This window comes from Megalops cyprinoides, chromosome 8 (genome assembly GCF_013368585.1).
Source record: "Megalops cyprinoides isolate fMegCyp1 chromosome 8, fMegCyp1.pri, whole genome shotgun sequence".
In the NCBI taxonomy this organism is placed as follows: domain Eukaryota; kingdom Metazoa; phylum Chordata; class Actinopteri; order Elopiformes; family Megalopidae; genus Megalops; species Megalops cyprinoides.
In genome coordinates, this window is record NC_050590.1 from 29,157,388 (window position 1) to 29,184,494 (window position 27,107).

Below are 27,107 nucleotides of genomic sequence, written 5' to 3' on the forward strand. Positions count from 1 at the left end.
ACATCTGTGTCTTTTCCTAGCCCTCCAAACTCTAACATGATGATTTTGGTCTGCTTTTAGCCTCATGTGTTTTTAAAATTTGTTTAAATTTTACATTATCCACCCTGGGTGACTCTTTAAATTTTAATGGGTTACTTTTCATATTTAAAAAGGAGATAAAATCCTATGTTGAGACCAGACAGGGCTGGGGCGTGTTTCAGATCATTATGTAGCTCCATGAAAAATGTGAAAGTGGAAGGTGCCCGGAGAATGTTGCGGTGGTTTCCTGCCTTTTTCAGTCACAGACTGAGCACACTCAGCCTTGGAAGCAAGGGCTGGCCTGCCGCATGGCTTGCCCAAAACTGCGATGTACAGAAGCCTTTAATCCTCTGCCCATCACTCACAGTGTAATTACAACATCAACATCAGCTTGTTTGGAAGGAATGACCGCTGCCCTTCCTTAAAAGAGAGTGGACTTCCAGACAATGTGTAGCAGCTCTGTGCTTTTGAGGCTTGGGATATTGGGAGCTGTTTGGAATTGCAGAGAGAGGCCTGGGGTTCCTTTACCCTGCGGACCAGGTTGTGGATGATCCAGACACAGGTCCCACCCCCAGTCCATTTCTGACACACCCCGAGACATTGCAATCTCTGCGGCAGCTGCAGCTGAGCGCTGCCCTGTCCTTGCTCTGATGTCTCAGAGAGACAGATTCATCCCCTTACGACGAGTAGCCCACGGTGGGTGCATATGCTGGCGCCACAATGCTAAGGCAGAGATTTTTTTTATATTGGAAAAATGTTGGGAAAAAGGAGGAGGAAGCCCAGAACAGAGCAATTTAGTAGCCCCCTGAAGAGGAACTTCAGACTTTTTTTCCACTACATAAATTATCGCTTCATAAATTTCAGGTAATAAAAAATAGTCAAACTCTTTCTTGGAACCACACAAGCAGGTTATGGCCCAAGGACCATATATTTTGCTGGGCGTCAGGTTGTGATTCTCTCCCCTAATTGTGCTTGTTTAAAACAGGTCAACTGAGGATGTGTGTTCTGAGGTAAAGTCACTCACAGTGATTGCAAAGATGAGGAGACTACTGCTTAGAGGTCCTGTTTCATGTATTCTTTTTCCTAGGCATCAAAGCTGGTATCACACGTTTGTCTTCTGTTCTGGAATTTCAGGGCTGCGTCACTGTTGTCCATGCAAGCAGGGGTCATAAAGTGCATGCAAACCTTAACCTGAAGGAGAAATGGGCTCTCTGAAATTATATATAGACTGAGGTATGATTTACAAAGCTAATTACTGTATATTTGAGAGTGAGCATCTTGATTCAAGATGAGATAACAGTCGCAAAAGGAATATGTACAATATATTTTGGATCCTGTTTTTGTCAAGAGGCTTTCATTGTTCTGGTGGGATTTCAGAAGTTTGGGACTGCTTTTTTTGTTCACGTAACACGTGTATCCTTTTAACGCTCTGTTGTTCTGCTGAAATGATTGTAGGTATGGGAGATGTTGCAAAAGTAAGGTAAATAGACTTGCAGGAATCTGTGGCAAGTGCATCTCAAAAATGTCATGAAAGATGGAATATTAAGTAACTGAGATTTTTAATTTATAGAAAGAAAATCAGAAAACAAAATGAAAGTGTAAAAACAAATTTGACCAAATATCTGATACATAACTTCAATAATTGTTACTATTACATCTACAGACCAGGGACATTGATGGTAATTTTATTTGTGAAATTTCTATGAAATTACTTTCTCTTCATCAATTCTAAATTTAGAATTCACCCCAAACTTTTCTCTGGAAAAAGATTCTTAGTTCGTCAATACTAAGAATCTTAGTTTGTGCTTTGTATGACCAACCAGATGCTTTCCCTAGATTTTATATCCTAAGTAGAATATAAATCATGTCTGGTTAGACAAGCTTATATCATGATGACAGTCGGGGCAGTTACTGGTCATTTTAAGTGAGGAACCACAGCTGCCATTTGGACAGGTTTTCCTCTTTGGGAATGTTGGACAGGACCTGCTTTATAAAGTGAACACATGCGGAGCAGAAATGAAAAACAGAGCTGTTCCCCGTGAGGCTTGAGAGGGATTGCAGGGCAACGTCTGTATGCACACATTTAGGGTCTGAACGCTCCAGACTCTACCGAGTTCCTCCCCCAGCCAACAGACAGACTGAGGGCTGCTTGGCAAAGCACAGCAGTACACCACACGCTCACACTGAGCGCGTCTTCACTCCCCCTTCCTGCCTCATGACTCCCTGCGCTCAGCTTTCCAAGGAAGTCCATTGGACCCGCACACTTCTCCCCTGTGTGAATGCTTCTGCAGAAAATAGACCCTGCCTCTCCACTGCACTGCCCGTTCTTTTGAAGAGCCTCCAGTGCTTTGATATCCGAGAATAAAAAACGGATAAAAGGGTACAGAACTACTCTGTATCGGCAGGCTATTTAGCATGTAACCATATCTTTGCCCGGATATATTTACGACACAGAAATTCAAAGCCCCTCTGTTGCTCTTTGCTCAGCTGTAAACCTGGCTCAGCTGAGCCCAGCTCGGCTCAGCTCAGTGTGCTGTGTCTTGCTGTTGCTTTGTGTCCTGGCTTTAAGCACTATCGGTGGTTCCCCGAGTTCTGGGGCCCAGGCACTGTGCGGAGGTAATGGGGCATTTAGGCTTGAAATATGCCATTGTGGGAGAAAGTTCAACTCTGACGTCATCGAGATGACCTTCCTCAGCTTGCAGCATTTTTGTTTTTGCTGCAAACACGTGTTTGTCATTATGTGAGCTTTTTTTTTTCACCTTGGCACACCGCCAGGAAAAGAAACCCAAAGTACAAAAGGCGAGACTGACAGTTGAGTGGGTTGCCTCCCCACCCCTTTAGAAGTGGTCCACATTCCTGTAGTGGCAACATGTCTAATGTCAGTCATTTCACAGCTACTTTTTTAAATGACTGCATGACATGCTACTGATGAAAGAGGTCAGTGTGCATTTGTGAGGGTGTGCGTGTGCTTATGTGTGTATGTGTGGCTGTACGCAGCGAGTGTATGTCTGCACATGTGCAGGTCTGCATTTTTCTTAAATTTGCTGTAGTACAGGGAAAGCCACCACACCACTAAAAATCTAGGTTTACTAGGATTAGTAACACCCAACTCCAAAAAGAAAACGGGGTTTGCACAAAGTGTTGTGTTTATTTGAGGATTTGAGCGAAAATCATTTAAACGCATACAGTAATAAACCATGCTTGCAGCTTTATCCAGCTTGCTTATTAGCGTGCTGTGATTAGTTAGTGCATTTCTTACATTTTTTTTTTTTTAGAAGAAGAAAATATATTTTCTTATGTATATATATATATATATATATAGATAGATAGATAGATATATATATTCTTTCCTTGTGGGAAATAAGGTCAGACAGTAGTGCTGTCTTTGGTGCGGTGGCTTTGTGAAATAAGCTCCGTGGCAGAGTGCTGAGCAGGTGTTTCTGAGGATGGTGTGGAGGTGGCAGAGGGAAAGGTGAGGAGCGTGAGTGTGGCCAGGCAAAGAGCAGGGACCTCCTCGCAAGAGAGCAGCGGCGCTGTGCTTTCATTTCATGTTTGCTGCTTGATTGCACGGGGCTATGCTCAACAATGCACACATTGGTGCACATCTTGTGCAGGAGGAAGCCGCTGGAGGGAGGAACCCCCTGTGTCAGTTTCTGTCTTCAGGCCAGCCCTTCTCACAAACATACCCCCCTGACACACACACAGACACACACCGGAAAGTGTTCAAACCCAGTCTGGCTCCCAGGATGAGGCCGGGGCCCAAGGCCTGAGTGATGCCTGTATAATTTGGGAGTCTTTTCAGCTCATTAATCGTGGTGGGGCCTGGGGGGGGGGGGGGGGGGGGGGCGCAAGGCATGTGTTAATGGCCCTCAGGGGTCTGCTGCGGTGCGCGGGCCAACACAGCTCTCATCCTGACCTGCGTCATCGGCATCTGTTTAGTTTGGAGGCAGGTGGCCCAAAGGAGGCGGGCCATAAATCTGAGCACTGCAGCAACTGTTCGCTCTCTCTCTCCCCTTGAGTCGGGCCTTGTAGGTCAGTACATACACACACTCAGACACGCACACACATATGTCCTAACAGACACACACGTACACACAAAAGACCCAACCTTCTGCAGAGAAAACACCACCTCCTCTCTCAGCTAGAGCTCTGTGTGTGTGTGTGTGTGTGTGTGTTAAATTTGACCAAAAGTGTGTGAGTGTTGTACAGAAATGCTGCTGGTCTGAAAATTAAGTCTTGAAATGTACTTGTATTTCATATAATTAGTTTTGCATACACACAGACACACACATTAGCAGAAATACATACACATACATCTGCATAGATACACACATTCACATATACACTTGCACAAATGCACACATGTACACAAATATTGGACCTGTGACAGTGTTGAGGTTGCTGAGCAGCCAGTAGATATCAGGCACGCTCCATGTGGCAGTCTGTGTCCTCTGCTCAGAGAGTGCAGTTCGGGGGCATTGAGGGCCCCAGCTGTGCTCACTGCTAGGAAGAGGAAATTCAGGGCCAGAGTGTGTGTGACACAGCGGCTGCTCTGGTCCCTGCCACACCTGTCTGAGGTGCACCGGCCTGGCGACAGGGGGACGGATTCCATCCGCCTGCCTGCAGCACCTCACATGACTATATGTTTTTTATGCGCTATTCATGCCACTTTTCTTCGGTCCATGTGAAAGACCACAGCAGGCGGCTATATCGAGACACCGAGCCATGAAACAAAACAGAGCCCCCCCATTTCCCGCTCCTGCAAGGGGAAACTGTGATACTGTAGGGACTGTCAGATAAGGCCGCTAACTCACCCTGACACAAACACTAGCACTAAAACTAGATGCTGTGTCCTGTTAGCTTACTGGAGAATAGTATGCAAATGAAAGGGGTAGCTATTCTCCTGGTAGTTGCTACTTGCAGCATTGTATTAGAGCCATGATGCCAGATGTAGCTGTGCTTGCATGGAAGACAATGGTGAAGGCAGTGGGCAGTCAGAGATCCTGCGCTACAACTCAGGCTGTGATGGTTGTGTTTGCTCCCACCATGTGCAGTGTGTGTGGTGCACTCTTTCAGCTGAGGATGCACTCTGTTTGGAAGGCTCAGGTCCTGTTTTCTTGTGGGTGGACCAGGCTATTTAAGTAAGCATCACTCTGTGGTTCATTCCTTTGCCTTGCCATGCTCGTATTAAATTCATTATCTCCCAGCTGTTGTGGGATTATTTCTGTGGATGCATTTTAGTGGATCTCTTTCTTTCCCTCTCTGCCTGTCCCTCTCTCCCCTCCATGGCTTTCTCCCTCACTTCCCCTTCCCCTCTATTTTTCTTTCTATTTTGCTGTCCCCCACTGTGCTGCTATTCTCTCCTTCCCTCATTCTCTCTCTGATGGTTATATATATCTGTGGTGAGAAGATGCAGGTGTCATGAAGGCCCCTTCATACCTGCCACCTCTGTGCAAAAATGCACCAGATGGCTCTTTTTTCAGTCCTATTGGTAGCTTACCTTACACTTTTTAATTAGTGTGTCTCTATTGGAGTTTGAAATAAGATAAGTGTTTTGCCTATACCAAGACTATGCCAATTTGGTGACCGTTTCAAGTCATGCAAGTGTCTAACCAAACACTTTCCCTAGATGACTTTTAAAGCAACACTAAACCACACCATATATGTGTGCTTTACCTAACGTTTTATGGTCTGAAAGAGGGGCACAGAACTGTGTTGGGAGCAGAGAACTCACCTTCTCATTTCCCAGTGTGCACTTGCTTTGAACATTAATTTTCTCTGCTTACATCACATGTAAATAGGTGCCAGTAAATCTGCAAAGTATGTGAAGGTGGGGGTCCTGGAACAGTTAGACTATTTTCATTTTTATCATACACATATTATTTATAGTGTTGTTTCATAAGATTTTATTTGAAACAGACAGTGATCCCCTCAGCTTTCCCACACCCTGCTTTCATTCCCCAGTACACATAGCAGTTCAGTCCATAGAAGGAGATTTGGATTTGAATTTGGATTTGGATTTGATTATGGAGCCACAAAAAATGAGCTTGTTTTATGGCTTAATAGGATATCCATTGTAGAGAAAAGGAAAGAAGTAACACAAACATTTGTAAAATTATGGCCTAATTTTGATATATGTATAGCAGTGTTTTGAGGCGATTTGGTTTCCAAAGTTGTGACTTGGATGAACAGAGTTTATTGTGGTTCTGGTGGGAACATCTGAGAAGAAAACATGAGTATTAGGTCAGAAAATACACAAGCTGCATAGGGTGTGGGCTTTTACCTCCCATTCCTCCGTTCCCACAATATCCCTGCGTCTTCCTGACAGTGTCCACCCCATCCCTTCAGCTGCTCACAAATCAATAGAGCAAGCGCTTTGAGGCATTAGCTCTGTCAGAGGGGCTCAGGAGTAGGGCTGGGCGGTATATCAACTTTTTAAGGTATATCGATATATTTTCAAACACAATATAGGATGAGACACTACCGATACACAAAACAATTTTATCAATATAGTTTTTGGTCCATGTATCGATTTTATCGATATAGTTCGATGTTGTGTTACATAACCTGTTTCTTCCGTAAAGCCATGCCAGTGTTTGCATCTCTCCTCTCTCACACTCTCCACGCAACCCCGCCCCCACTCTCCCTCTGTGTCTGGGCGCAAATCAGGTGTCCTATCATTTTTTGCGACCCATCAGAATGTGCAACCAGCAGGTAGTGTGCAGGTGTAGTCATGACAGTACCAAATGCCCGCCCATAATTTTTTGCTTCCTCTGATGGTAGAGACGGTGTCCTACCATCAGACCTTATCAGAATGTCCTACCATAGCGTACATTGATAGTCATGTCTATCGATATTTGCTACCCTTCAGGAAATACTACCACAAGTAGGTTGTGCTATCTTAGAAGCCAAAAAGGTTGGTAGTTCTTTTTTTTACCTTATCAGAAAATGGTTCTGAACTAATTACATGATTGTTTCCATTAATTCATCCAAAAGCAATTTCAAGAATGCTGTCAAGTAAATAATAGGCATAGCCTAATTACAATTTATCCATCACATAAACTGTATGTATTTCGACAGTCTAGTTTGCATGCTGACATGTAAATTTGTAATCTAGTTTGTCCACCAGCACTAATCAATACTAACATAAAACTTTAAGTAGCATATTTTGATATTCTAAACCTTACCACAGAAGACTACCAGGATATAATTATAGAGTGTTCTGATCTGATCTGACCTGATCTGTCTGAATTATCTTATCAGAAAGTGCTACCAACATAAACTTATTTTTATCTATATATATTCATTTACATGTTGATATATTGTGCAGCTGTATATTTTAAAACAGGGTAGGCCTGTTATTTTTGTTCTGTTTACATTTTTATTGTTATTTTCACAGCTGTGTGTTTTGTTAAGGAGAGGAAAACCTGTAATTGTACTCTATTTTAATCAGTGTGTTATTGTTGTTGAAAACAACTGAAGGAGCATTCTCAGCGATAGGCCTATTTTTATTTAATATAGACTATTTATTTTATATAATTTTTCACTTATATGTTTTGCAGCTGTATATTTTCAAACAGGGAAGGAAACCCTGTCTTTGCAATTTATTTTGATCACTTCGTTGTTATATACAGATTAAAAGAACTGCACTTCCCATAATGCAAGGGGCATATGGGTGGAATGGACGGGAATGTAGGAGACAAAGGGTTCGAGTAAAGGTACACACAAAAACCCACGCAGACTTGTGAAAGTGTGTCATTTAGAATGCACTACACGGCATAACATGGTGTCAGATGGTGAAACCTGCAAGATGAAAGAGGACTATGTGCTGCTAAGAGACTCGTGAGTAAGTTGGAGCGGTACAGAGGAGTAGACTACTAAAGCTACAAGCAAGTCGATGTTAGCGGCAGGTGCTAGCAGCGAATATGTGGGAGAATTCGGCGAAAGTGAGTGGAGAGACGTGCCACAATTACCGACGCTGCCGACTTCGTCGAGAGGACAGGTCGCACAAAGAGTTACCGTTATGGATAAGCTAAGTCCACCCTCACCCATGCAGTTTAGTGGCAATCTCGCTGATAACTGGAAACGTTTCAAGCAGAGATTTGAAATTTATCTAGCTGCTAGTGGAGCAGGAGCGGGCGATGAGAAAGTGCAAGCACAGATCTTTCTCCATGTAATTGGGGAAGATGCACTAGACATTTATAATAGCTTTCAAATTGAGCCTGAGAATCTCAAACTGAATACAGTGATGCAGAAATTTGAAGCATACTTTGTCCCTACCAAAAATATAACGTTTGAGAGGTACAAGTTCTTCTCCTGTGACCAAAAGCCCGGCAATACTTTCGATCAGTACTTGGCGGAGCTATACACTTTGAGCAAATCATGCGAGTTTCAAAACCTCAGAGATTCGCTTATAAGGAATTTGTGGAATTTGTTTGTGGAATCGCAGACAATGGATTAAGAGAAAGATTGCCGTGAGAGAAAGACTTGACTTTGGACAGGACTGTTGATTTGTGCAGGGCTGCGCAGAGCTCATGCGTGCAAGTGAAAGAGCTAAGTAAAACAGAAATGGCGGTGCATGCGGTAAAAGCAAATGAGCGGCACAATAAATCTCAGGCTAGACCAACTAAACAAAGAGGGACAGAAAGTAATTGCTGGAAATATGGAGGTGGTCATGCTCCAAGAACCTGTCCTGCCTATGGAAAGACCTGTAATAATTGTGGCAAAAAGAATCATTATGCGAGATGCTGCACAGCTGGCGACACAAAGAGAAAGGTGCATACTGTAGATGAGGAACCAGAAGAACTTTTTGTAGATGTAGTGCAGGCATCCAGTGCTGAAAAAGAGGAATGGAAAGTACCAGTGACTGTGAATGAGACTGTTATTCCATTAAAATTGGATACGGGAGCACAGGTGAACCTATTGTCATTAGAGGATTACAGAACACTCAAAGTAAAGAGTAAAATTAATCCAGTAAAGATAAAAGTGAGCGGTTACACAGGAGAAAATTTGCCAGTTAAAGGCAGCTGCATAGCGACTTTTCAGCACAAGGGCCAGATCTTAAGGGCACAGCTACTGATTGTGGAAATAAGGTACAGCCAATATTGGGTCTAACTGCATGTGAAAAGCTCAGTCTGGTGAAGAGAGTGTTCGTGGTCGCTTCACAGCCCAACAATGATCAAGAATCGCTCATGACTGAGTACAAGGACGTGTTTGAGGGACTGGGTTGCTTACCTGGAGAACACAAAATACACATAGATGAGACTGTTACACCAGTGGTACACGCATGCAGGAAAGTTCCGTTCGCATTGAGAGAGCGGGTAAAAGATGTGTTAGCAAGTATGGAGAAGCTAAATGTCATAAAGAAAATTGATGAACCTACTGATTGGGTGAGCTCACTGGTAATAGTGCAAAAGAAAAATGGTGCATTGCGGATATGCTTGGATCCCAGGGATCTTAATAAAGCAGTCAAGAGGGAGCACTTCAAGTTGCCAACACGCAAAGAGATAATGTCCCAGTGTGCAGATGCAAAGTGGTTTAGCAAACTCGACGTATCTTCAGGCTTCTGGCAAATGAAACTTGATGAAGCCAGCTCCAGACTCTGCACTTGCAATACGCCTGAATGGAGATATCGCTTTCTCCGTCTTCTATATGGCATTTTGTCAGCACCAGAAGTTTATCATAAAACGATACACACCATATTCGAGCACATACCTGGAGTCACGACCATGATGGATGATATCATTGTCTGGGGGTCTACGAAAGCAGAACACAACACACGGCTGAGACAGGTGCTTGATCTGACACGAAGTGTCAACCTGAAACTGAACAACGACAACGACAACTGACAACAACGGTGGAAAACATCCACCGTCGCAAATATGGAAAAACCCCAAAACAAAGAGGATGTGAGGTGTTTCTTGGGGATGGTCAAGATTGCTCAAGAGCAGTTGACCAACATGAGAGACTTGACAAGGAGAAATGTGCTGACATACAGGCATATGTTGATATGATTGTGACATCACTACCTGTGTCAAGTGAAATAACTGAACAGATGAAGGGCACTTGGGTGAAGAAAAATGTAAACGCAGAGCTCGTGAAGTCATGTACTGGCCAAGAATGAATCAAGACATTGACCACATCACAGGTTCTTGCGAAATATGTTTGAGTTATCGACCGAAGCAGCAAGCAGAGCCACTCATGACATATACCCTGTGCCAGATATACCATTCTACAGAGTGGGAGCATATTTGTTCGACTGCAATGGAAAGAGCCATATAGTTGTGACTGATTACTTTTCCAACTACCCAGAAGTTGCAACACTGCAAACAACATCTTGAAAAGCAGTCATTGCATTCTTGAAAGCAGTCTTTGCAAGACATGGTGTTCCATGTGAACTTGTATCCGATAATGGTCCACAGTTCACAAGTTGTGAGTTTGCTGACTTTGCCAAAGAATGGGAGTTCCAGCACATAACATCCAGCCCACATTACCCTAAATCAAATGGCCTGGCAGAAAGCTCAGTGAAGGTAGTCAAAGGTCTCATGAAGAAGGCACAAGATGGTAAGGCAGACTTTCATCAAAGTGGTCTATCAGAGTGCACCACTGCAGAACGGCCTGTCGCCAGCTCAAATGCTGATGGGACGACGCATACGCACCAATCTGCCAATACATGAAGACATGTTGACACCCAAAGGAGCATACAAAGTCAAAATGGCAAAAGAAGAAAAACAGAAACAGAAACAACAACATGACAAAAAAGCAAAGCACTTACGTGACTTGAAGCCAGGAGGACATGTCAGAATTAGAGATCATGTGACTGGCATCTGGAACATGCATTAGTACAGAGAGAAGTGGCACCATGTTCATATGAAATCCAGACAGAGCAGGGAGCATCTTTGAGAAGAAATCGTGTTGATCTCAAGCCATAAGTGTCAAGCCAGACTGGTGTGGAACAGCCTAAAAGTACACATCAAGTTGAAGACACCATAAGTGATCTGGCTGACCAGACTTCTCAAAAACAAACTGCAGATTCTAAAGTGACAGACGTGGATAACTCACCGGCAAAAACACCTGGCAGACCAAAAGTAACATTCAGCCTCCCAAGAGACTCATTGAAAGCTGCTGAACACTAGAGACTGTCAATGTGTTGACTATTGACATGTTGAAGTAAAAAAAAAGGTTTGTGTTATGAGATATTGTGAGTTTAAGCGTTAGTATGAGCATTAGAGTAAGAACATGTTATGATGTGAAATATGTCATGTTTGTGTTGGGTTGCAGAGAGATGTTATTTCTTCTTAAAAGGAGGGAGATGTGTTGTTATATATAGATTAAAAGAACTGCACTTCCCATAATGCAAGGGGCATATGGGCGGAACGGACGGGAATGTAGGAGACAAAGGGTTCGAGTAAAGGTACACACAAAAACCCACGCAGACTTGTGAAAGTGTGTCATTTAGAATGCACTACACAGCATAACACTCACAGTCTGTTTTTATAAAAGTGCTTGTGACATATCACACGTGGCTTTGACTTACAACTGAACATTCAGCCCACTTCGCAGAAAATACAGAGATATATATCTATCGTGTATCGCCATTCAGCCTAAAAATACCGAGATATGATTTTTGGTCCATATCGCCCAGTCCTACAGTCAGGAGCAATTCTGCCTTCAGTCACATCATTACAGCTGTGGGCTGTGGATCTGAGCAGTGGGACTCCTAACTGCCTCTCTGACCCCTTGCGGTACCTTGTTGACCCCCATGGATTAAAGATCTCCGGCCCCATGCTGGATTCCAGCGTGCCGATATTTTAGATCAGGCAATAGATTATTACTAGGGTATAGGGGCTTTGATATTACCAGAACGCAATTGTATTAAAAACGATTACTGACGTGGTGTTTTTTTCGGGTTTTTTTTTCAGGTGAGTTTTAACCAACGGTAGGCGACGTACTGGCACGAGAGCACTGTTCTTATCCAATTGGCAACTAGTTTCAACTGGGGTGAAAAATAAATGGCGGTAGGCTTGGTTACAGTGTGCAAAATACCTGGTGGCAATCGGGGGGCTATCATTTCAAAATACGGGGAGGGGGCGGGGGGGGTTGGGGGGTGCAATGCAATGTGCAGGTGCAGGTGTGGCACCTTGCATTGCAGGTGTGGCACATGCAATGTGCTTTATTTTATGAAAACCTGCACGTCTTTTGACCACAACTTTTCAATCAATGCAATGAAAAGCAAACTTTTCATACAAAGTGGGATGTAATGTCAGCCCTATGTTGGAGACAATGCAGAAATTTGCTGTGATTTCAAAACCGGATTACTTTGTCGCACAACTAGAAACAACTAGGCTAATATCAGGGGAAAGGGTGAGTTCTGCTGTTTATTTTGATATGCGGTTATACGTTGTGAAGCGATAGAGACTTTGTGACTTATTCAACCGAGAAGCAGGAGTGTGAAAATGGATGAAGAAATTAGTAAAGATATTGCTTTGCATAAGTTTGATCTGTCTTCATAACGTGATTACTTTGGTATGAAGCCTGCAAATATGTCACTAGCATCATCACAAAGCTCCCGTTCAGCTCTTTCTTGTGATTCTTTCTTGTGGTCCATACTCTATGCAATGACGAGTTCATGCGTAATTCAAACAAGAGTAATGAGTGTGGAGATGGGCGCAGAGCTGTATACAGATTGTAACTATGATTAAATCAGATGTAAATTCAAAAATATTTTTCTTGCCAACACTTCATCGCATAGACAAGCAACTAGCATTGTTAGCGATGAATCATTCGTGAGCAATTCAACCGTGTGAATTTGCATGCAGGCTGCGTCTGTTGGGCTTTAAGGGTTAAAAGACATTTTAGTGACAATTGCAAGTGACAGATAATTTTTTAAAGATTTTTTTCCAGAGACCCCCCAAAATTTTGCTGTTGAGGCTTTCAGGGGGTCTCAAGTGTCAATCAAGGACCCCCGAGACCCCCTGTATTTCGCACCCTGCTTGGTTAGATGAAAACGTTAATGACGGACAAACGTTCGGCGTATGTTGTCGCAAATTAAACAAGCCCGGGAGCTGCTTTGTACCGTGTGTTCGAAAAAAATACAGTATGGGACAAGCGGCAAAAGGTATTGTCTCGGCATGATACAGATCCCTCACACAAAGCAGCTGTTCGGGCTCTTCGTTATACATCAACGTTGCCAGGAGCTGTGGCCACTGTAGCTGCTGCCGCTTCATCCATCCAAGACTGCGTGTGCAATCATAAAGTCTGCATTTAAAGTGGAACATGACCTGTCTTTCACGATAGCGCCAGCGCTAGGTGACCTGTGCAAAACATCACAGGACAGAACTGCACTCTCCAAACTTAGCGTGTCAGATACACAAGCCAGCTACCTATCCACTCACGACATTGGCTGTCACATTAGGCAATGGTTAGCGCACAAGCTGTCAAAACAGATGTTTTCACTGAACGTTGACGAGTTCACAAACCACAAGATGGACAGAATTTTCGATGTATTGGTCCGATTCTATGGTGATAACTTGGTGATGATGATAAATGGTGATAAAAAAAACATTTCAGGCTCAGAAGATTTGCTGCTTTAAGCCCTGTGACCCCTCATTGGCCACTCACCGAGTCCTGGCTGATCCCTCGCATGGCCCTTGTTAGCTCTTCACTGACCCCTCACCAGCCCCTCACTGATCCCTCTCTTTCCACTGGCTTGACACTCCCTTCTTCTCTCAGCATTCGCAAGTCCAGACCGTCACTTCAATAAGAGCGTTTTTTTTTTTCTCATGTCCATTTGCGTCATTGTTGTACTCAGCCTGCCGTGTAGCTGAACAGATTGTCAGACTGTGGCTTCATGCTCATTAATTAGAAAATAAGAGTGTTTTGGGATTTGTGCACAACTTCCTGTTTTCAGAACAATATCAATTCAAGCTGATTTGATTCGTAGCGAAAGCACAGAAACCCCAGACTCAGCCAGAAGAACTTTACTCATTAAAGCAATGCTGGAGGAAAACAGCACTAATATTCCAACATCAGGAAACTCTTAATGTTGAAATAAACAAGCCCCCCTCCACATGCATGCGCACACACACACAAGCACACACGCTCTGCGTATTGGGAATGAGGACCAGCATTCCCTAGGATTAGGACATGGTTCAGTTTCAGATGTGACTTCCGGCTCCAATCTGTAGACCTTGCTCCCTGGGATCTCGATGTGCATTTCAAGGGCTGCAGCACCTCGGGGAGTTCAGCTCCATTCAGATGTCAACTAAAGCTCGGACCTTGGGCTGCAGCGGCTCTACCAACCCATGGTTGCCTTGGCAATTAAGGGAGTCTGAAAGTGTGGGAACCGTGTGTTCTCCAGGCCATTCCAGCCAGCCTGCCTGTCCTGCTGTTGCCAGTTCCCCTCTGAGCTCCTCTCAGCTGTGCAGAATGCTGTTATTAATGATCGGAATGCATTGGAGGTGTGCACCGCACAGCTGCTTCAATCAAAGGTTGAAGTAACCAAGATGGTTTAATCTCTGTTCTGTGCACTAAAAGTTCCATTCCTGCTTTGTCAAACAGAACTTTCTGTTACTGGAGTTCCATAGTTCAACGATTTGAGTAGCAATCAGAAATCCATAGATGGACTAGGATAGAATGCAGAATGCTTTGACTTCCTAGTGACAAATGGTCTCTGGTTCCATGCCCCATAACTGTGTTCTGACAGAATAAGACGGCATGAAAATGTGGTCTAGATCCCCACTGAACACATTTCAGTGACTGAAGGTTGTTAGTTCTAGGAGTGGCTGCTTGCATCTTTGTGTGAGGGATTGCCATGTTATATGAATTTTGGTCCAGTGTTCAGGGTTGCATTTTGAGCGCTGTCTGTGTGTAAATTTTATTGATGGTTAAGCCTGGCCAGCACTGGTCTGGCAGTTGTGGTATCTGTTGCTATTGGAGGTGATGACTGCTTTATTACAGTGTTTGTGTTTGCTCAGCTCTGGTTGAATTTGCATTACCTGACAGTCCACAGCTATTTAGCCCTGCACTATCTGCCTGCTGTCAGGGGCAGTCGGTGAGAACAGGGATACTTTTGGCTGTCCCAGCTAGTCCCAGCCGTGGCTTCCATTTTCCTAGCTCTGTCTCAACAGCAGTGCAACCTCATTTCAATCAGCAAACCCATAAACACATTTGCAGCGTGGTATATTTCAAAATTTTCTTACATGTACAATAAGGGTACAATGTATGTAGGGTGTGGATTTGGTGTGTACAATGGACTTTCTTATGTATCACATTAAAAGGAAACCTACATTTCAGCCTGGTATGTTTATCTGTGTGCAACTTGAGAGCACTGGCGTATGTGCATGTATCTGCTGGCAGCCCAGGACTCGGGAATGCTGTGGCCATGCATGCTCTAGGAATGATAGGAAATATGTGGTACACTGCACCATGGGTGTGTTTAGTTCTGCAGCTGATGTAACTGGGTGTGAGTCAGACAGCCATGTGGGGAAACAGAGGGGAGGACAAGACAGGCCCTCGACCCAATCGGCCTCCCAGCACCCAGGGAGGGAACACTGTTGCAACGTTGGTGTAACAATGTGAGAATGTTCAGTTGTGTTTCATCTCAGCTGTCTGGCTCGGTCAGCAGCTGCAGTGATAATCATAGCTGCAGTGCTCAGAGGCCTGACCCAGCCTACCATGCATCTGGGACATTGCATGTCCAGTTCAGGAGTGTGCTTAGGGGTGGACACACCCACAGTGAGGTCATGCATCCAGTCCTGTGTGATCATGTCATTCTGCAGAGCCATTTAAAAGGAACACTACAGGTTGCTGTACTGTGTCAGATTTATGAGAAGTTATTTCAATGCATGCAAGTGTCCTGTTTTAAAGATGCATGCTGGTCTTCCTTCTCAGGCCCATAGCTTAAAAAAACAAACAAAAATGAAATGTGTTCAGCTGGTTAGAGTGATGTGGTCAGCATGTAGACTTGTGTTCAAATGGGCTAACTGACTGTAGGTAGGAAATAACATAATGACATGGTGATGTCAACATGCTAAGAACAAAATTTATATTTTGAATACTGGTCCATAGAGGCTGTTATGGATAAGTGATCTTGAGGGGCACAAATGTTCCTCACATGTAATTGTCTGATAGCTTCAGTGTTATTGACCAATTCCCAGTCCCATGCTTTAACATCAGTACAAACAGTTGTACAGGACAGAGTACATCTCAACACTAACTCTGTTGTTAACTATGACTCCATGACATTAACACACTAATCAACATTTCTGTGGTGCACCAGCACAACCACAGCATGTTTTGCTATTGAAGTGCGTTTTGTAAGATTTATTTAGTTTGATACTACTGAAGAATGTAATCAGGCAGATGTAAACTGTGTCTGAGAATCATGAAGCAAGTTAACATAACCATGTCCATTTTCTAATTCCAAGACAAATTGTTTTACGCTTAACACAGTCTGACTCCAGCCATTACATTAACAGCTGTGTCTCCAGTTTATTGTTTTTGGTGGACTCTTTGTTTACTTTAGCACTATCTGCCTTAGAGCTTTCACAAAGCTGAAGTTAAGGCTGTGTGTGTCTATGTGCGTATGTGTATGGTTCCCAGGATGTGTTTTTCCCACAATACTCCCCAAGGTAATCTTTCTTGGAAAGAATAAGACTGACATCATTTTGACCCCAGGCTGCAGTGCCGAGGCCAGTCTCTAATGGGGACACTGCTTAGCTCTCTGAAAGCATGGGGGATGAGGTAAAGGCTGCATACAGCAACCAAATGACGCTACTCATACGTACCCTCTCAGTATCTGAAAAGTTTTTCCTGTTACACAGTGATTTCTCTCTATTCAAGGAAACACCTTCAGCCCTGTCCTAGAGAACTTTTATTGAATGACTGGCATCAGCCTCACATAACAATGTAATGTAATTGTGTAATAATATGCCGATGTCATATATAATGATATTCTGTAGTAATGTAGGGAGACATCATGCAGCATGATGGAACTGAGCTTTGGTTTATTCTTTTCATCTTAGGTTATGTACTCTTATGTATTCAAGTGGCCTAAAAAGACCCCTGCAGACTTGGCTATCCTTTCTTGGAACACGGTGCCCCCTTAATGTGGAACTTTATTTCACTTAATACTATTGTGATGGAGATAATGATGATAATTTTAATAATAGGCAAATATTTCCATTACATTATATTACATTAATTTAGACGACACTCTTATCCAGGGTGACGTCCAGCACAAGAGAACAGAGGTGTATGCATTCAAATTGAATGAGCAGCAGTGTAAGACCAGGCTAACAATACTCTCAGACCAGTGAGTGTGAGCATAACACTATTCAAGCCCTACCCTAAGTTAACTTTTGTAACCTGACTAGACAGCCTAGACACTAAGGGAAGCCAAGTATGCACACTAACATACATCACAATAGTTGGATAGTTGGTTAGCAACTGCACATTCAAGTGTTTTAAAGAGAAGGGGAAGGAGAGAGACCAGTTAATAATTCTGGACAGCAGATGGGCCCAGAGTCCTTTTCTTCAGCTGTGAAGTGATTTGCGCCTCCTTGAAGGCTGCAGGCACACAGCCTGTGGAGAGTGGTAAATTCATCAGAGCAGAGGTGAATGGGAACAACGGTCTGCAGGATAGGTGAGGCAATGGGATGCAGTACACAGGTGTGATGTCAGAAAGTGGAGAGTGGAGGGGAGGAGAGTTGGAGTGAGGAAAAAGAAGAGAGAGTTGAGGGCTGTGGTGACTGGAGGGAGTTTTGAATGTCTGTATTCATTACAGGATGTAAATGTCTTTAATGGATATAATGTATTTACAGGATAGAGAAAGTAAAGTGAAAGGAAAGAAATTTAGAAAGTGTTTACAATATAACCGCTAAATTGCAGAGGGTTTGTGTAGAGACTGTTTGTATAAGTGAATGGGGACAACACACTGTGGCCCTTGCTGAAAAAAAAAAAAAAACATCAGCGATTTGCTTGTTTAGCTTCACTTTGGGAGCGATATTCACTGAATGCTGTTGCGCGTGACTGCATAATGAGGCACTTCTCGGCCATTATCAGCATGTCTTGTACTTGTACTCACTGCTTGGTGGATGTTCTGAGACACTGTGGCGTAAAGGAGAGCAAAAGACAAACACACCTTTGTGCAATATTTTCCCTCACCGGCAAGCACCAAGTCCTTGGTAGCACTGCCTTGCCCTCTGTCCCTGATGCCCGCTCTGCTGATTTTTTTTTCTTTTTCTTCTGTCCCTCTTCCGCCATCAAGTTGCCATGGAGTTTGTATCATTGTTTGCCATAGCAACACTTATTTGCCAAAGTAATGTGTGGTGAGCATTAAGCAGATGCTTATGACAAGCCCAGATCATTTCCATTTCATCAATGAAACATCTTCTTATGGCAGAATGGAGGATGCAGGCAGTGAGCAAGATCCAGCTGGATGTTAGTAAGAGGAGGAACAAAGTGGCTCCTTTGTGAAGACTCTGTTTGGCCCGTGTGTTACTATTTAAGGCAGGCGAAATAAAGGACAGAGTGTATGTTCGACAACGCAGGGGATTGGCTGGATTTTCTCATTGTGGAACCAAAAATTAAGAGCCTTTGCATTCAAGCCTTTTTTTACTGTATACCGGCATTTTTTCCCTTCAAAGGCCTTAAATCCATCACAGTTGTCTCAGAACATCACCCCAGACAACATAAGGTATCTTGCTGGGGGCTGTTATCTCCCTCTTATTTTGTCAATGTGAAGTCAGTCTTAGCGGCATTTACTGTCACTTTCTCTGATCACACAAAATTAGCCATGTCTATTTTTTATGGGAAAAGAGTGGGAGGTAAATGCAAAATTATGTATGCAAAGTCACCCTGACTTGTGTCTTGAACATTTATGATGGTCTTGCGTGGCTAGCACGTTATGTTTCTATGGAGAGAGGGGAGATTTTCTACCACAAAATGCCATGGAATAGTGCATGCTCCAAACAGCACCCCTTGTTTTCAGTGTTGTTCCTTGGCATGCATTTCAGGCTGCGTTTTGAGTGTGGGGTCCATTCTGTGTGCGCAAATGAAGATAGAACAGCATGCACTAGGGGAGAGGGTACTGCTGGCACCCAGAGTTCCCCTGACACACCGCTGTCATGCCATCTTGTGGCTGAAATGGGACAGCTCTGGGAGAAGATTGCTGACTGTATGAGAATGCATCAGATGTTGGCTGATCAAGGCGCATCCCTATAATCAACAGGAGCAGGGTGCTGATTTCCAGCTGATGGATGCAAGACCCTGTGGGCAGACTGGCAGGGGATTTCCTGCTACTCTGTAGTGCAGCCTGTTTGTGTCATAAGGAAGTTCTTCTGGTTTTTTGTGCATTTAATGCAAATGTAAGCAGAAGTGTGACTGTGGTTTATTTACATTGTGATTTTACTATCATTAAGCTAGGTGGGGTAACTTTTTTGTTAAACATACAGATGATCTGTAATTTCAAAATTTCCTCTCCCGAAAGCAAAACAAATAAATGGGTCGTATTTGTAAATGTGGTTTGCCACATGAAGCGGTCAGATGCTGGTTGCTATACTGTAGCATTGTTACTAAAGGGTCATATAGCAAGCATCTGTCAGAAAGCATCATGTGCTAGAGGAAAGGATGGTCTCAGAAGGTCCCCTTTCTCCTGTCTTTTAAGGACATGACAAGAGCTCCCTCTGCAGCTTTTAGAGGGAATGTTAAAATGTCCTTTTTAATATGTGTAATAAACACTAAAGAAAATATTGCCCCCATAAAGCAGTCTGAGCAGTCTGCCTGTCTTCTGCAGTGCACAATGCCAGAGCTGTGCTCACATCCTCTGGCTCGAAGTTGTCTGTCACGCAGATAACATGGAAATGCACCCCATTGACGTAATTAGGCCAGATAAGATCTGAGAACTGTGTTGTTGACGTTTCACTGTGGTTACAGTGGTTGGCAGTTTTTTTTCTCTCTTTTTCTTTTTTTCCACGAGAGGCACAAGTTTCTTTCTTCAGGTCTCAAACTCCTAAACACGTTAGCCACATGGTAAACTTTAAAAGAGGCAAAGTAAGTTTCAGCCTTTGTTCTGAAGATGCCTTCCTGGTGCATGTCTGAAGTGCTATAACAGACAGAATGTGTAGCATAACATGAAAACACAGAGGGCCTTTTCCCCACCAAAGTATAAGGTTGGCTCATAGTCTGTGGCTTGTTGATGATTTATGTTCTCATCTAAGAAACAGTAGAACCTCAAAGTCAAGTCAGAGAAATTATCTCTATGCCTGTTTAGCCAAATGGGCAGAAAAGGCCCATTTCCCCATTTTCCCCAAATTTCACTGGCTTTTTTTGTCTCCCACAGCAAGGTTTCAGAACCTGGTATAGTATGTTTAGTTTTCTTTAGTCTAAATAGAGATCTGTAGAGTTATGGCTGGGGTTAGATCACATTCAGTGTTGGCGGTTGTGCTCGGCTGTTTTGTCAGCATCCCACATGAAGTAGGTTCAGGTGGTGAAGGTACAGGGAAATGCAGCTTGTTGGTTAGCGCAGGGCTTCTCTGTGCCACATGCATCAGAGGGCGGTGGGGGCATTCATCACATCATGTCAATTTAATGACAATGTAATGGCATCAGCCAACTCAGCTCAGGTCTGGGATAACACCATCACCTTGCAGCGATTCTGGCATAAGCAAGGACAAAGAGCACTGTACACGATGAGTCAGGGATATGAGACACTGATCACTGACACACAAATTAACGAATCATTCACATTAAATGCAGCAAAGTCCTCTGGGTAGGAAAGTGCGCCCTGTCAACAGAAAGAACAGAGAGGTCTGTTTAACAGCTTTAAGTTCGGACAGTTTTCCTCTTACAGTTTTCCTTGTTCGACTTCGGTGCTCCATTAGGCTTGAGTTTTCCACCAAGACTTTTATTTCTTATTGGGAAACTCCAGTCTGCTCCAGTGCTTTAATTTTGGACTGTTTTCCTTTTGATGAAATTATTTGTTTACATAATAGATTTTTTTTTATCACATCCTTAATGTTTTCTAAGAAGCGCTTGCCCAAGTCTGAGTTTCAGAATTGTTATATTTTAAAGAATATGCGTGTGTGCATGTGTGTGCTTGTGTGTGCACGTGCGAGCTTGTGTGTGTGTATGTGTGCATGTGTGCATGCATGTGTGTGTGTGTACATGTACATGTATGTGCGTGTTTGTGTTAATGTGTCCTTTTGTGTGTCACAGCTCAGTCACTGTCAGTGGAACCCATGTTGTCTTTGTGCCCTTTCCAGTGGCACTGTGACTCTGCGGTGGCTGCTTCCTCATTGCCTGCACCAGGCCTGCCCACTGGTCTCCTGATAACAGCATATAGCCTGGGCAAAGATTCCACCTGCCACTGTCAGACTGACACCTTGCAGCACGTGCTCCATCCAATCCCCCATGCTAACCCAAGTGTTCTCTTTTCCAGATGATTCTGTGGGACTGGGATCTGAAGCAGTGGTACAAGCCTCAGTATCAGGTCAGTACTCCAAGTGTGTGTGTGTGTGTGTGTGTGCATCTTCAGTGTATTTGCATATGTGCAACTGTACTTGCATCTTCAGGAGTGTGTATGTACATATGCCTGCACATGTTTATTTTTGTGCGCCTCCATACATGTACAGTATATGTGTGTGTATGTTTGTGAGGTTGTGTATGTCTGGCGATGTGTTTATGTATTTCTGTGAGTGTGTGTGTGTGCGGGTGTATGTATGTGTGTGTCTCAAGATGTGAAAGTGTGTGAATGCATATGTGTATTTTTGTGCTTGCATGCCTCTATATGTGTGTATGCATGCATGTTTGAGGTTTTATGTTGCTGAAGATGTGTTTGTGTGAGTGTATGTGCGTGTGGGCATAGGTGTCAGTGTGTGTGTGTCTACATGTTTGCGAGAGTGTGAGAATGTAGGCTTCAGCATCTGTTTAAAGTGTGAGAAGAGGCCCTGTGACAGTGAAAGCAACCACAGTCTGCCACTGTCCAGAAGTAATCCAGCCATAACACTTCTGAACCCCATTTTTCATTTAAAAACAAATATAGATATCCTTTAAAGGGCCTGGACCTTTGCATACAATACCCAGAACATGTCACCTCAGTTCATTCAGTTATTCAGCTGTGTGTTGCACTGCTCTTGCCACCACAAAATTCATGATAAAAACCTTAAATATATAGGCAGAGTTTGTTTGAGTTGTTGCTCTGGTACAAAGCTTCACACAATTCAGTCAGAGGCTGTTTCCAGGTTGTTGTACTCAAGCTCACCATTAATTAGACTTGATTGAGCTGTTAATGTAATACTGATCTGGATTTGACATTACTTAAAATGATCAGCTGTTAAAGGTTGTTGGAAGTGATTTTTCAGAAGGATAGGAATAAAGGAATTTCTGTAAGTTGTTTCCATTCATTTTAGCCCACATACATAAATGTATTTAACTTTATTAATTATTTGATAAATGCAACCAGTGAACAGTGAAGTGAACCACCAATTAAGAGTATGTGAAATGGGTATCTCAGATAACTTCAAGGAATAGATTAATGCAACAGTACTGAATGAACAGCTTCACTTTATATTTTTATTAGCAAAAATATAGCCAACAGCACATTCTCTTACAAAGGATGTGTGGTAGATCAAGTGTGGGGATGTCAGGGATGTATAGTTAGTTAACAGCTCAAACTAACCCAGCTGACAGAGAACACAGCTGGCATAAAAACCAGCATGCAGAGTGTTCCACTGGGGCTCTTGCTCAGAAAGTAGTCTGGTCTGCTCCAATGCTTTCTTATAGGTGCTATACCCTTAATTGAGCGTTAGGTGTCTCTATTTTCCCAAAACCTTTTCTCACATTTAAATAAATTGTGCATACTGCAGAATTTGTTCAGTTTTGCAGAAGCATCCATATTACATTCAGATAAGCATAGATTTTGTGGCAAGTAATTCAGCCCAAGTAATTATTTGGCTAAACTCAACCACATACTAGTAGTGCCCCCCTTGCATGCCCTAGTACCCAGGAGCAGTTGCTCTTTTAGCCCTCCTGTACAGCTCTGTGTGGGGCGTATGTTGCATCATGTAAGCATGCTCTCCCCCCCAGTGATCTGTGGTCATGGCACAGGTACAGGATGTGTCATCGTTTGCTGAAGTCATCCTGCAGTGAGGTCACTCTCCCTGCTCTCGTTAAATTACGGGAACAGCTCTCCCATCCTCCTGCCTCCTCCCTCTACTTCTCTTACGTCACCGCAGATGGGCCCAACGATGTTAATTAGCGGGATGGTGGTGATTGTGCATGTGAGGAGGCGGCCTGGCTGCGCCGACCTCTCTCCTGCCCCTCACCAGTAAACTTGCACATAGTGGCAGCAGCAAGATCACTGTCAGCATCATTTATATAAGCTGTCCCCGCTGACGTCACACAGAGAATGGAAGAGCTTGCAGTGCAGTTTTACAGCACACTGGGGGGAGAAAGGTGGCTACTCTGCCTTATTACTTACTTCACTAAGCCAAATGTGCCTCTCTGCTTTAATTATAGGCAGTCCATAAAAGATCTGTTGCATGCGCTTACAAAGCTGTAAAGTGTCCATCCAGAGGAATGGTTAATTGGTGTCTTTTGTTTGCGGTCCTAACTAACTCCCCAGCATTTTTTTTTGTTTTTCTTACCAACCACTTTAGGAATCCCTGATAATACATGCAGGCATATTGCATGATTCATTGTTTCAGCGTGATTGTATGATTCTGGTCACTTTCTGCATTTCAAGAAGATCCCCCTCTCCTCTCTGTCTGCAGTTTGATTTTGGTCATGATTGTGATTAGTCTTGCCTGGTCTGAAACACCAGAGGGTGCCAGTATGCAGTGTGTGAGTGAGTGAATATGTCACAACATGCCCACAACTCAGGATTTCTGTGTCACTGAGATTGACAGTGAAAAAAAAATCAGTGAGAACCCCCAAGGAAGGCATACTAGGGAATACTTCTTACAGCTGTTTAATTGAAAGTTGAGTAGATTTACTGGAGATTGACAAAGACAGGGGGTAAGCAATGGTGTCATGGATGCTTGTAAATGTCCTACATTTCTTTGAATGATCATTTGTAATTGTCATATGTTTTTCTAAGTGATCAAGAACTGAGTGCTTTCAGTATGTAAACATGTTAAATTAATAAAACCTAGTTTTTGGTCCAGTTACCCTTCAGGAATTTCTTGTGTATCAATGTGTATTGACTCCACAGAGAAACTCAATAACTTTTCTGTAATTGCATGAAAAGAGACCAGTATGTAACCAAGATTTGATTTTACTGAAAATAAGAGTACCCAAAGGGACGTGAAACAAGCCCATTACCTCTATGCACAGTGTGATCATGAGGCAGAGTTATCCAGTGTGGTCAGTCATGTTCCTCCTCATCCAGAGTTTAATGGCAAGAACAAGTCATTCATCTCATCCAGACTCATCATTGTGACTGTAATCTAGTATATCTAGCGCCTTGTCAGCCCTGGTCTCTTATACTCCAACTCTTATGGTTCCACTAGGAGTTCTGGTAAGTCACTCTGTGCGTCAATAACTGTCATGGTGTATTGGCAGGGTGCGGTGTCCGGGAACGGAGTGGACCTTTCGGTGATCAATGAGGCACGCAACATGGTGTCGGACCTGCTGTCGGACTCATCACTGTCCCCCCAGGTGACATCGGTGCTGCGTAGCGTCAGCAGCCTCATGGGGACCTTCTCTGGGTCTTGCCGCCCTCGTGTCAACCCCTTCACCCCCTTCCCCGGATTCTACCCCTGCACCGAGATGGAGGATCCCGCTGAAAAGGGGGACAGGAAACCACACAAGGTGGGATGCCTTGCAGTGACAACTACACGTACTACAAATTTAACAAGCACAGCAGCTAACACAGACATACTCATATATAGGCTGTTTTTCTAGTGCTATGTTAAACATTTCACATATATATCTTTTATAACGAATTAAACGCATTATAAAGTTATCCACATTAAGCTGTGTAAGATGTGCATATATTGTGTAAGATGCAGTTAACAATATTTTATCCTAATTATGGGAACAAGTCTTGTATTTGTTCAAGGACAAGCTTGTTCAATTTTTTTTTAGATTTTCTATTTTTTGTTTTTGTTAGAAGCACAAACATTCATTTCTTAGATCTGCAGTTTGCTTAAAACACACAATGTGCATATGAATCTGTTTTCAGTCTTGATCGATCAAGTTTCAGTCCTGAAGTCTTTACAGCCTTGTTTCAGATTAGTTGTTTGTGGGTATATATGTAATAAGCTGTTGTGAGAGCCTTGTGCTAAGGCAGTGTGTGAAACTATCATGTCTTTAATCCTGCCCCCCCAACACACACATGCACACTCATGTAGGGCATGAACAGCAGCAGGAACAGCCTGCCCACTCCCCAGCTGCGTCGCAGCTCCACCACCTCTACCCTTCCACCCCTGGAGTCCACCTCATCCCGCTGGGAGCGCAGCAACGGCAAGAGACCCCATCCAGAGCCCACCACCACCAGGTCAGACTGGCCAGGCTATGTTCTGGTCACACCACAGCCACATCCCTATCTTTGGCATTTCCCTATTACCTCTCCTCAGTCACCATGCCGTGGGTGGAGTTCATATTGTATTGAGTGTTATGGAGCTCTCTGATACTTTTAAATGTTATTTCTGCCACTAAAATCATGGGTATAACGTCAACAATAGGGTGTGATATGAAACAACATAAAAAAAAACACAATAATGTTTTGGTGAGGTGCTCCTTTAAGACTTTTTCCGTAGTGCACTTTGAAGTGGTTCTTCACTGTCTTGGAAAGAGCCAAGATTGGGCAGCAATGTATGATTTGTCCACTAGGTGGCAGTAAATGTTAACAATGTTCTGAATCTCAAGTAGTGGCAATCATATTCCTTTGTGTCTGAGTAATGTTTAGATGACTCACTTGGTATTTTTGTGAAATCACTGTTCAGTGATTTTTTTGTACTTCCCTGGAGAGCTATATTTTGTGCAATTATTTTTGATTAAATTTGTTGAACACCAAGTTTCCGCCAGTCAAGCTTTTTATAATTTGTGAAGTGGAGTTCAGGCCTCCACTTTTTCATGAAGATACCCACAAAATGAATTTACATTTAATGTTTGAGTTTTAACTGAAGAGGAACACATAAACTCCTTCTATGTGACTGTCATCATCAGCTATTATGGAGGCTGCTATCACAAACAGTATTCTTGAATTATAATCTCTTATCTCCAAAAATCTAATGTAATGAATTTGGGCAGACAAGACAAGATAGTACAAGATCTTTGCAGAATTCATTTCATGTTCTCCGCACATTGTTACAATAATACAGAACAGTGTGTCCTGTGATTCCTGCTGACATTGTCACAAGTTTATTAATCCATCTCCATAGCCACTGCAGGACCCTGACTGTCTTTTCAGCCAGGTACCAGTTCTCATTGGATATCTCTGTGTTTTCAAAGCCAAGGGTCTCCGCCCAATGGACCCAATGCAAACCTGCTGACCATTCCTAAGCAGAGGTCGTCTTCGGTTACCCTTACCTACCACATGGGGCCCAGAAGAGCGGGTGAGAGAGTGGAGGAGGGAGAGAGAGTGAAAAAAATATAGATTTGTAAAGGGGTGAGATTTGGGTTCAGATTTCAGTCTGTGAGGAACATAAGTCAAATTAACAAAAGAAACTGTCGGGCAGATTCTCAGGACCTGCCTAAACATGTAGAACTGAAAGAATAATGATGTAAACAGTAGACTTGCTCCTTGGTACAGCTGTTTAGAAACCGCTGAATGTTGTGACATCCCCTCCCAACAGGCACATCCCCCAGCCTGAGCCCTGTTACCTCACCCAGTCACAGCCCCCCCACCAGCAGCACATCCTTGGTGACACGCTCCCCTGTGGAGTTCCCCGACACCGCTGACTTCCTCACCAAGCCCAGTGTCAACCTGCACAAGCCACTGGGGTACACCCTCAGTGCACCCGACTTCCACCAGCAGCTGCGCACGGCCAGCACTCCCATCTGCAGCAGGTACAGAGCTGCTCCAAGGAAAGGTGTTGGATTAGATGTGCCAAGAATCATGACCTCAAGCATTAACGTAGAAACAG

The 27,107-nt window shown here is 43.5% G+C and overlaps 1 protein-coding gene across 1 annotated transcript in view; it reads left to right on the plus strand.

Moving 5' to 3' along the window:
- Nucleotides 1-27,107, plus strand: part of LOC118781901 (cGMP-inhibited 3',5'-cyclic phosphodiesterase B-like) — a 69,290-nt gene that overhangs the window by 33,477 nt on the left and 8,706 nt on the right. The window contains exons 2-6 of the mRNA XM_036535041.1: nt 21,458-21,508; nt 24,580-24,828; nt 25,371-25,516; nt 26,473-26,576; nt 26,817-27,030. Of these exons, the coding sequence (XP_036390934.1) occupies nt 21,458-21,508; nt 24,580-24,828; nt 25,371-25,516; nt 26,473-26,576; nt 26,817-27,030 (764 nt within the window). The remainder of the gene's footprint in view (nt 1-21,457; nt 21,509-24,579; nt 24,829-25,370; nt 25,517-26,472; nt 26,577-26,816; nt 27,031-27,107) is intronic.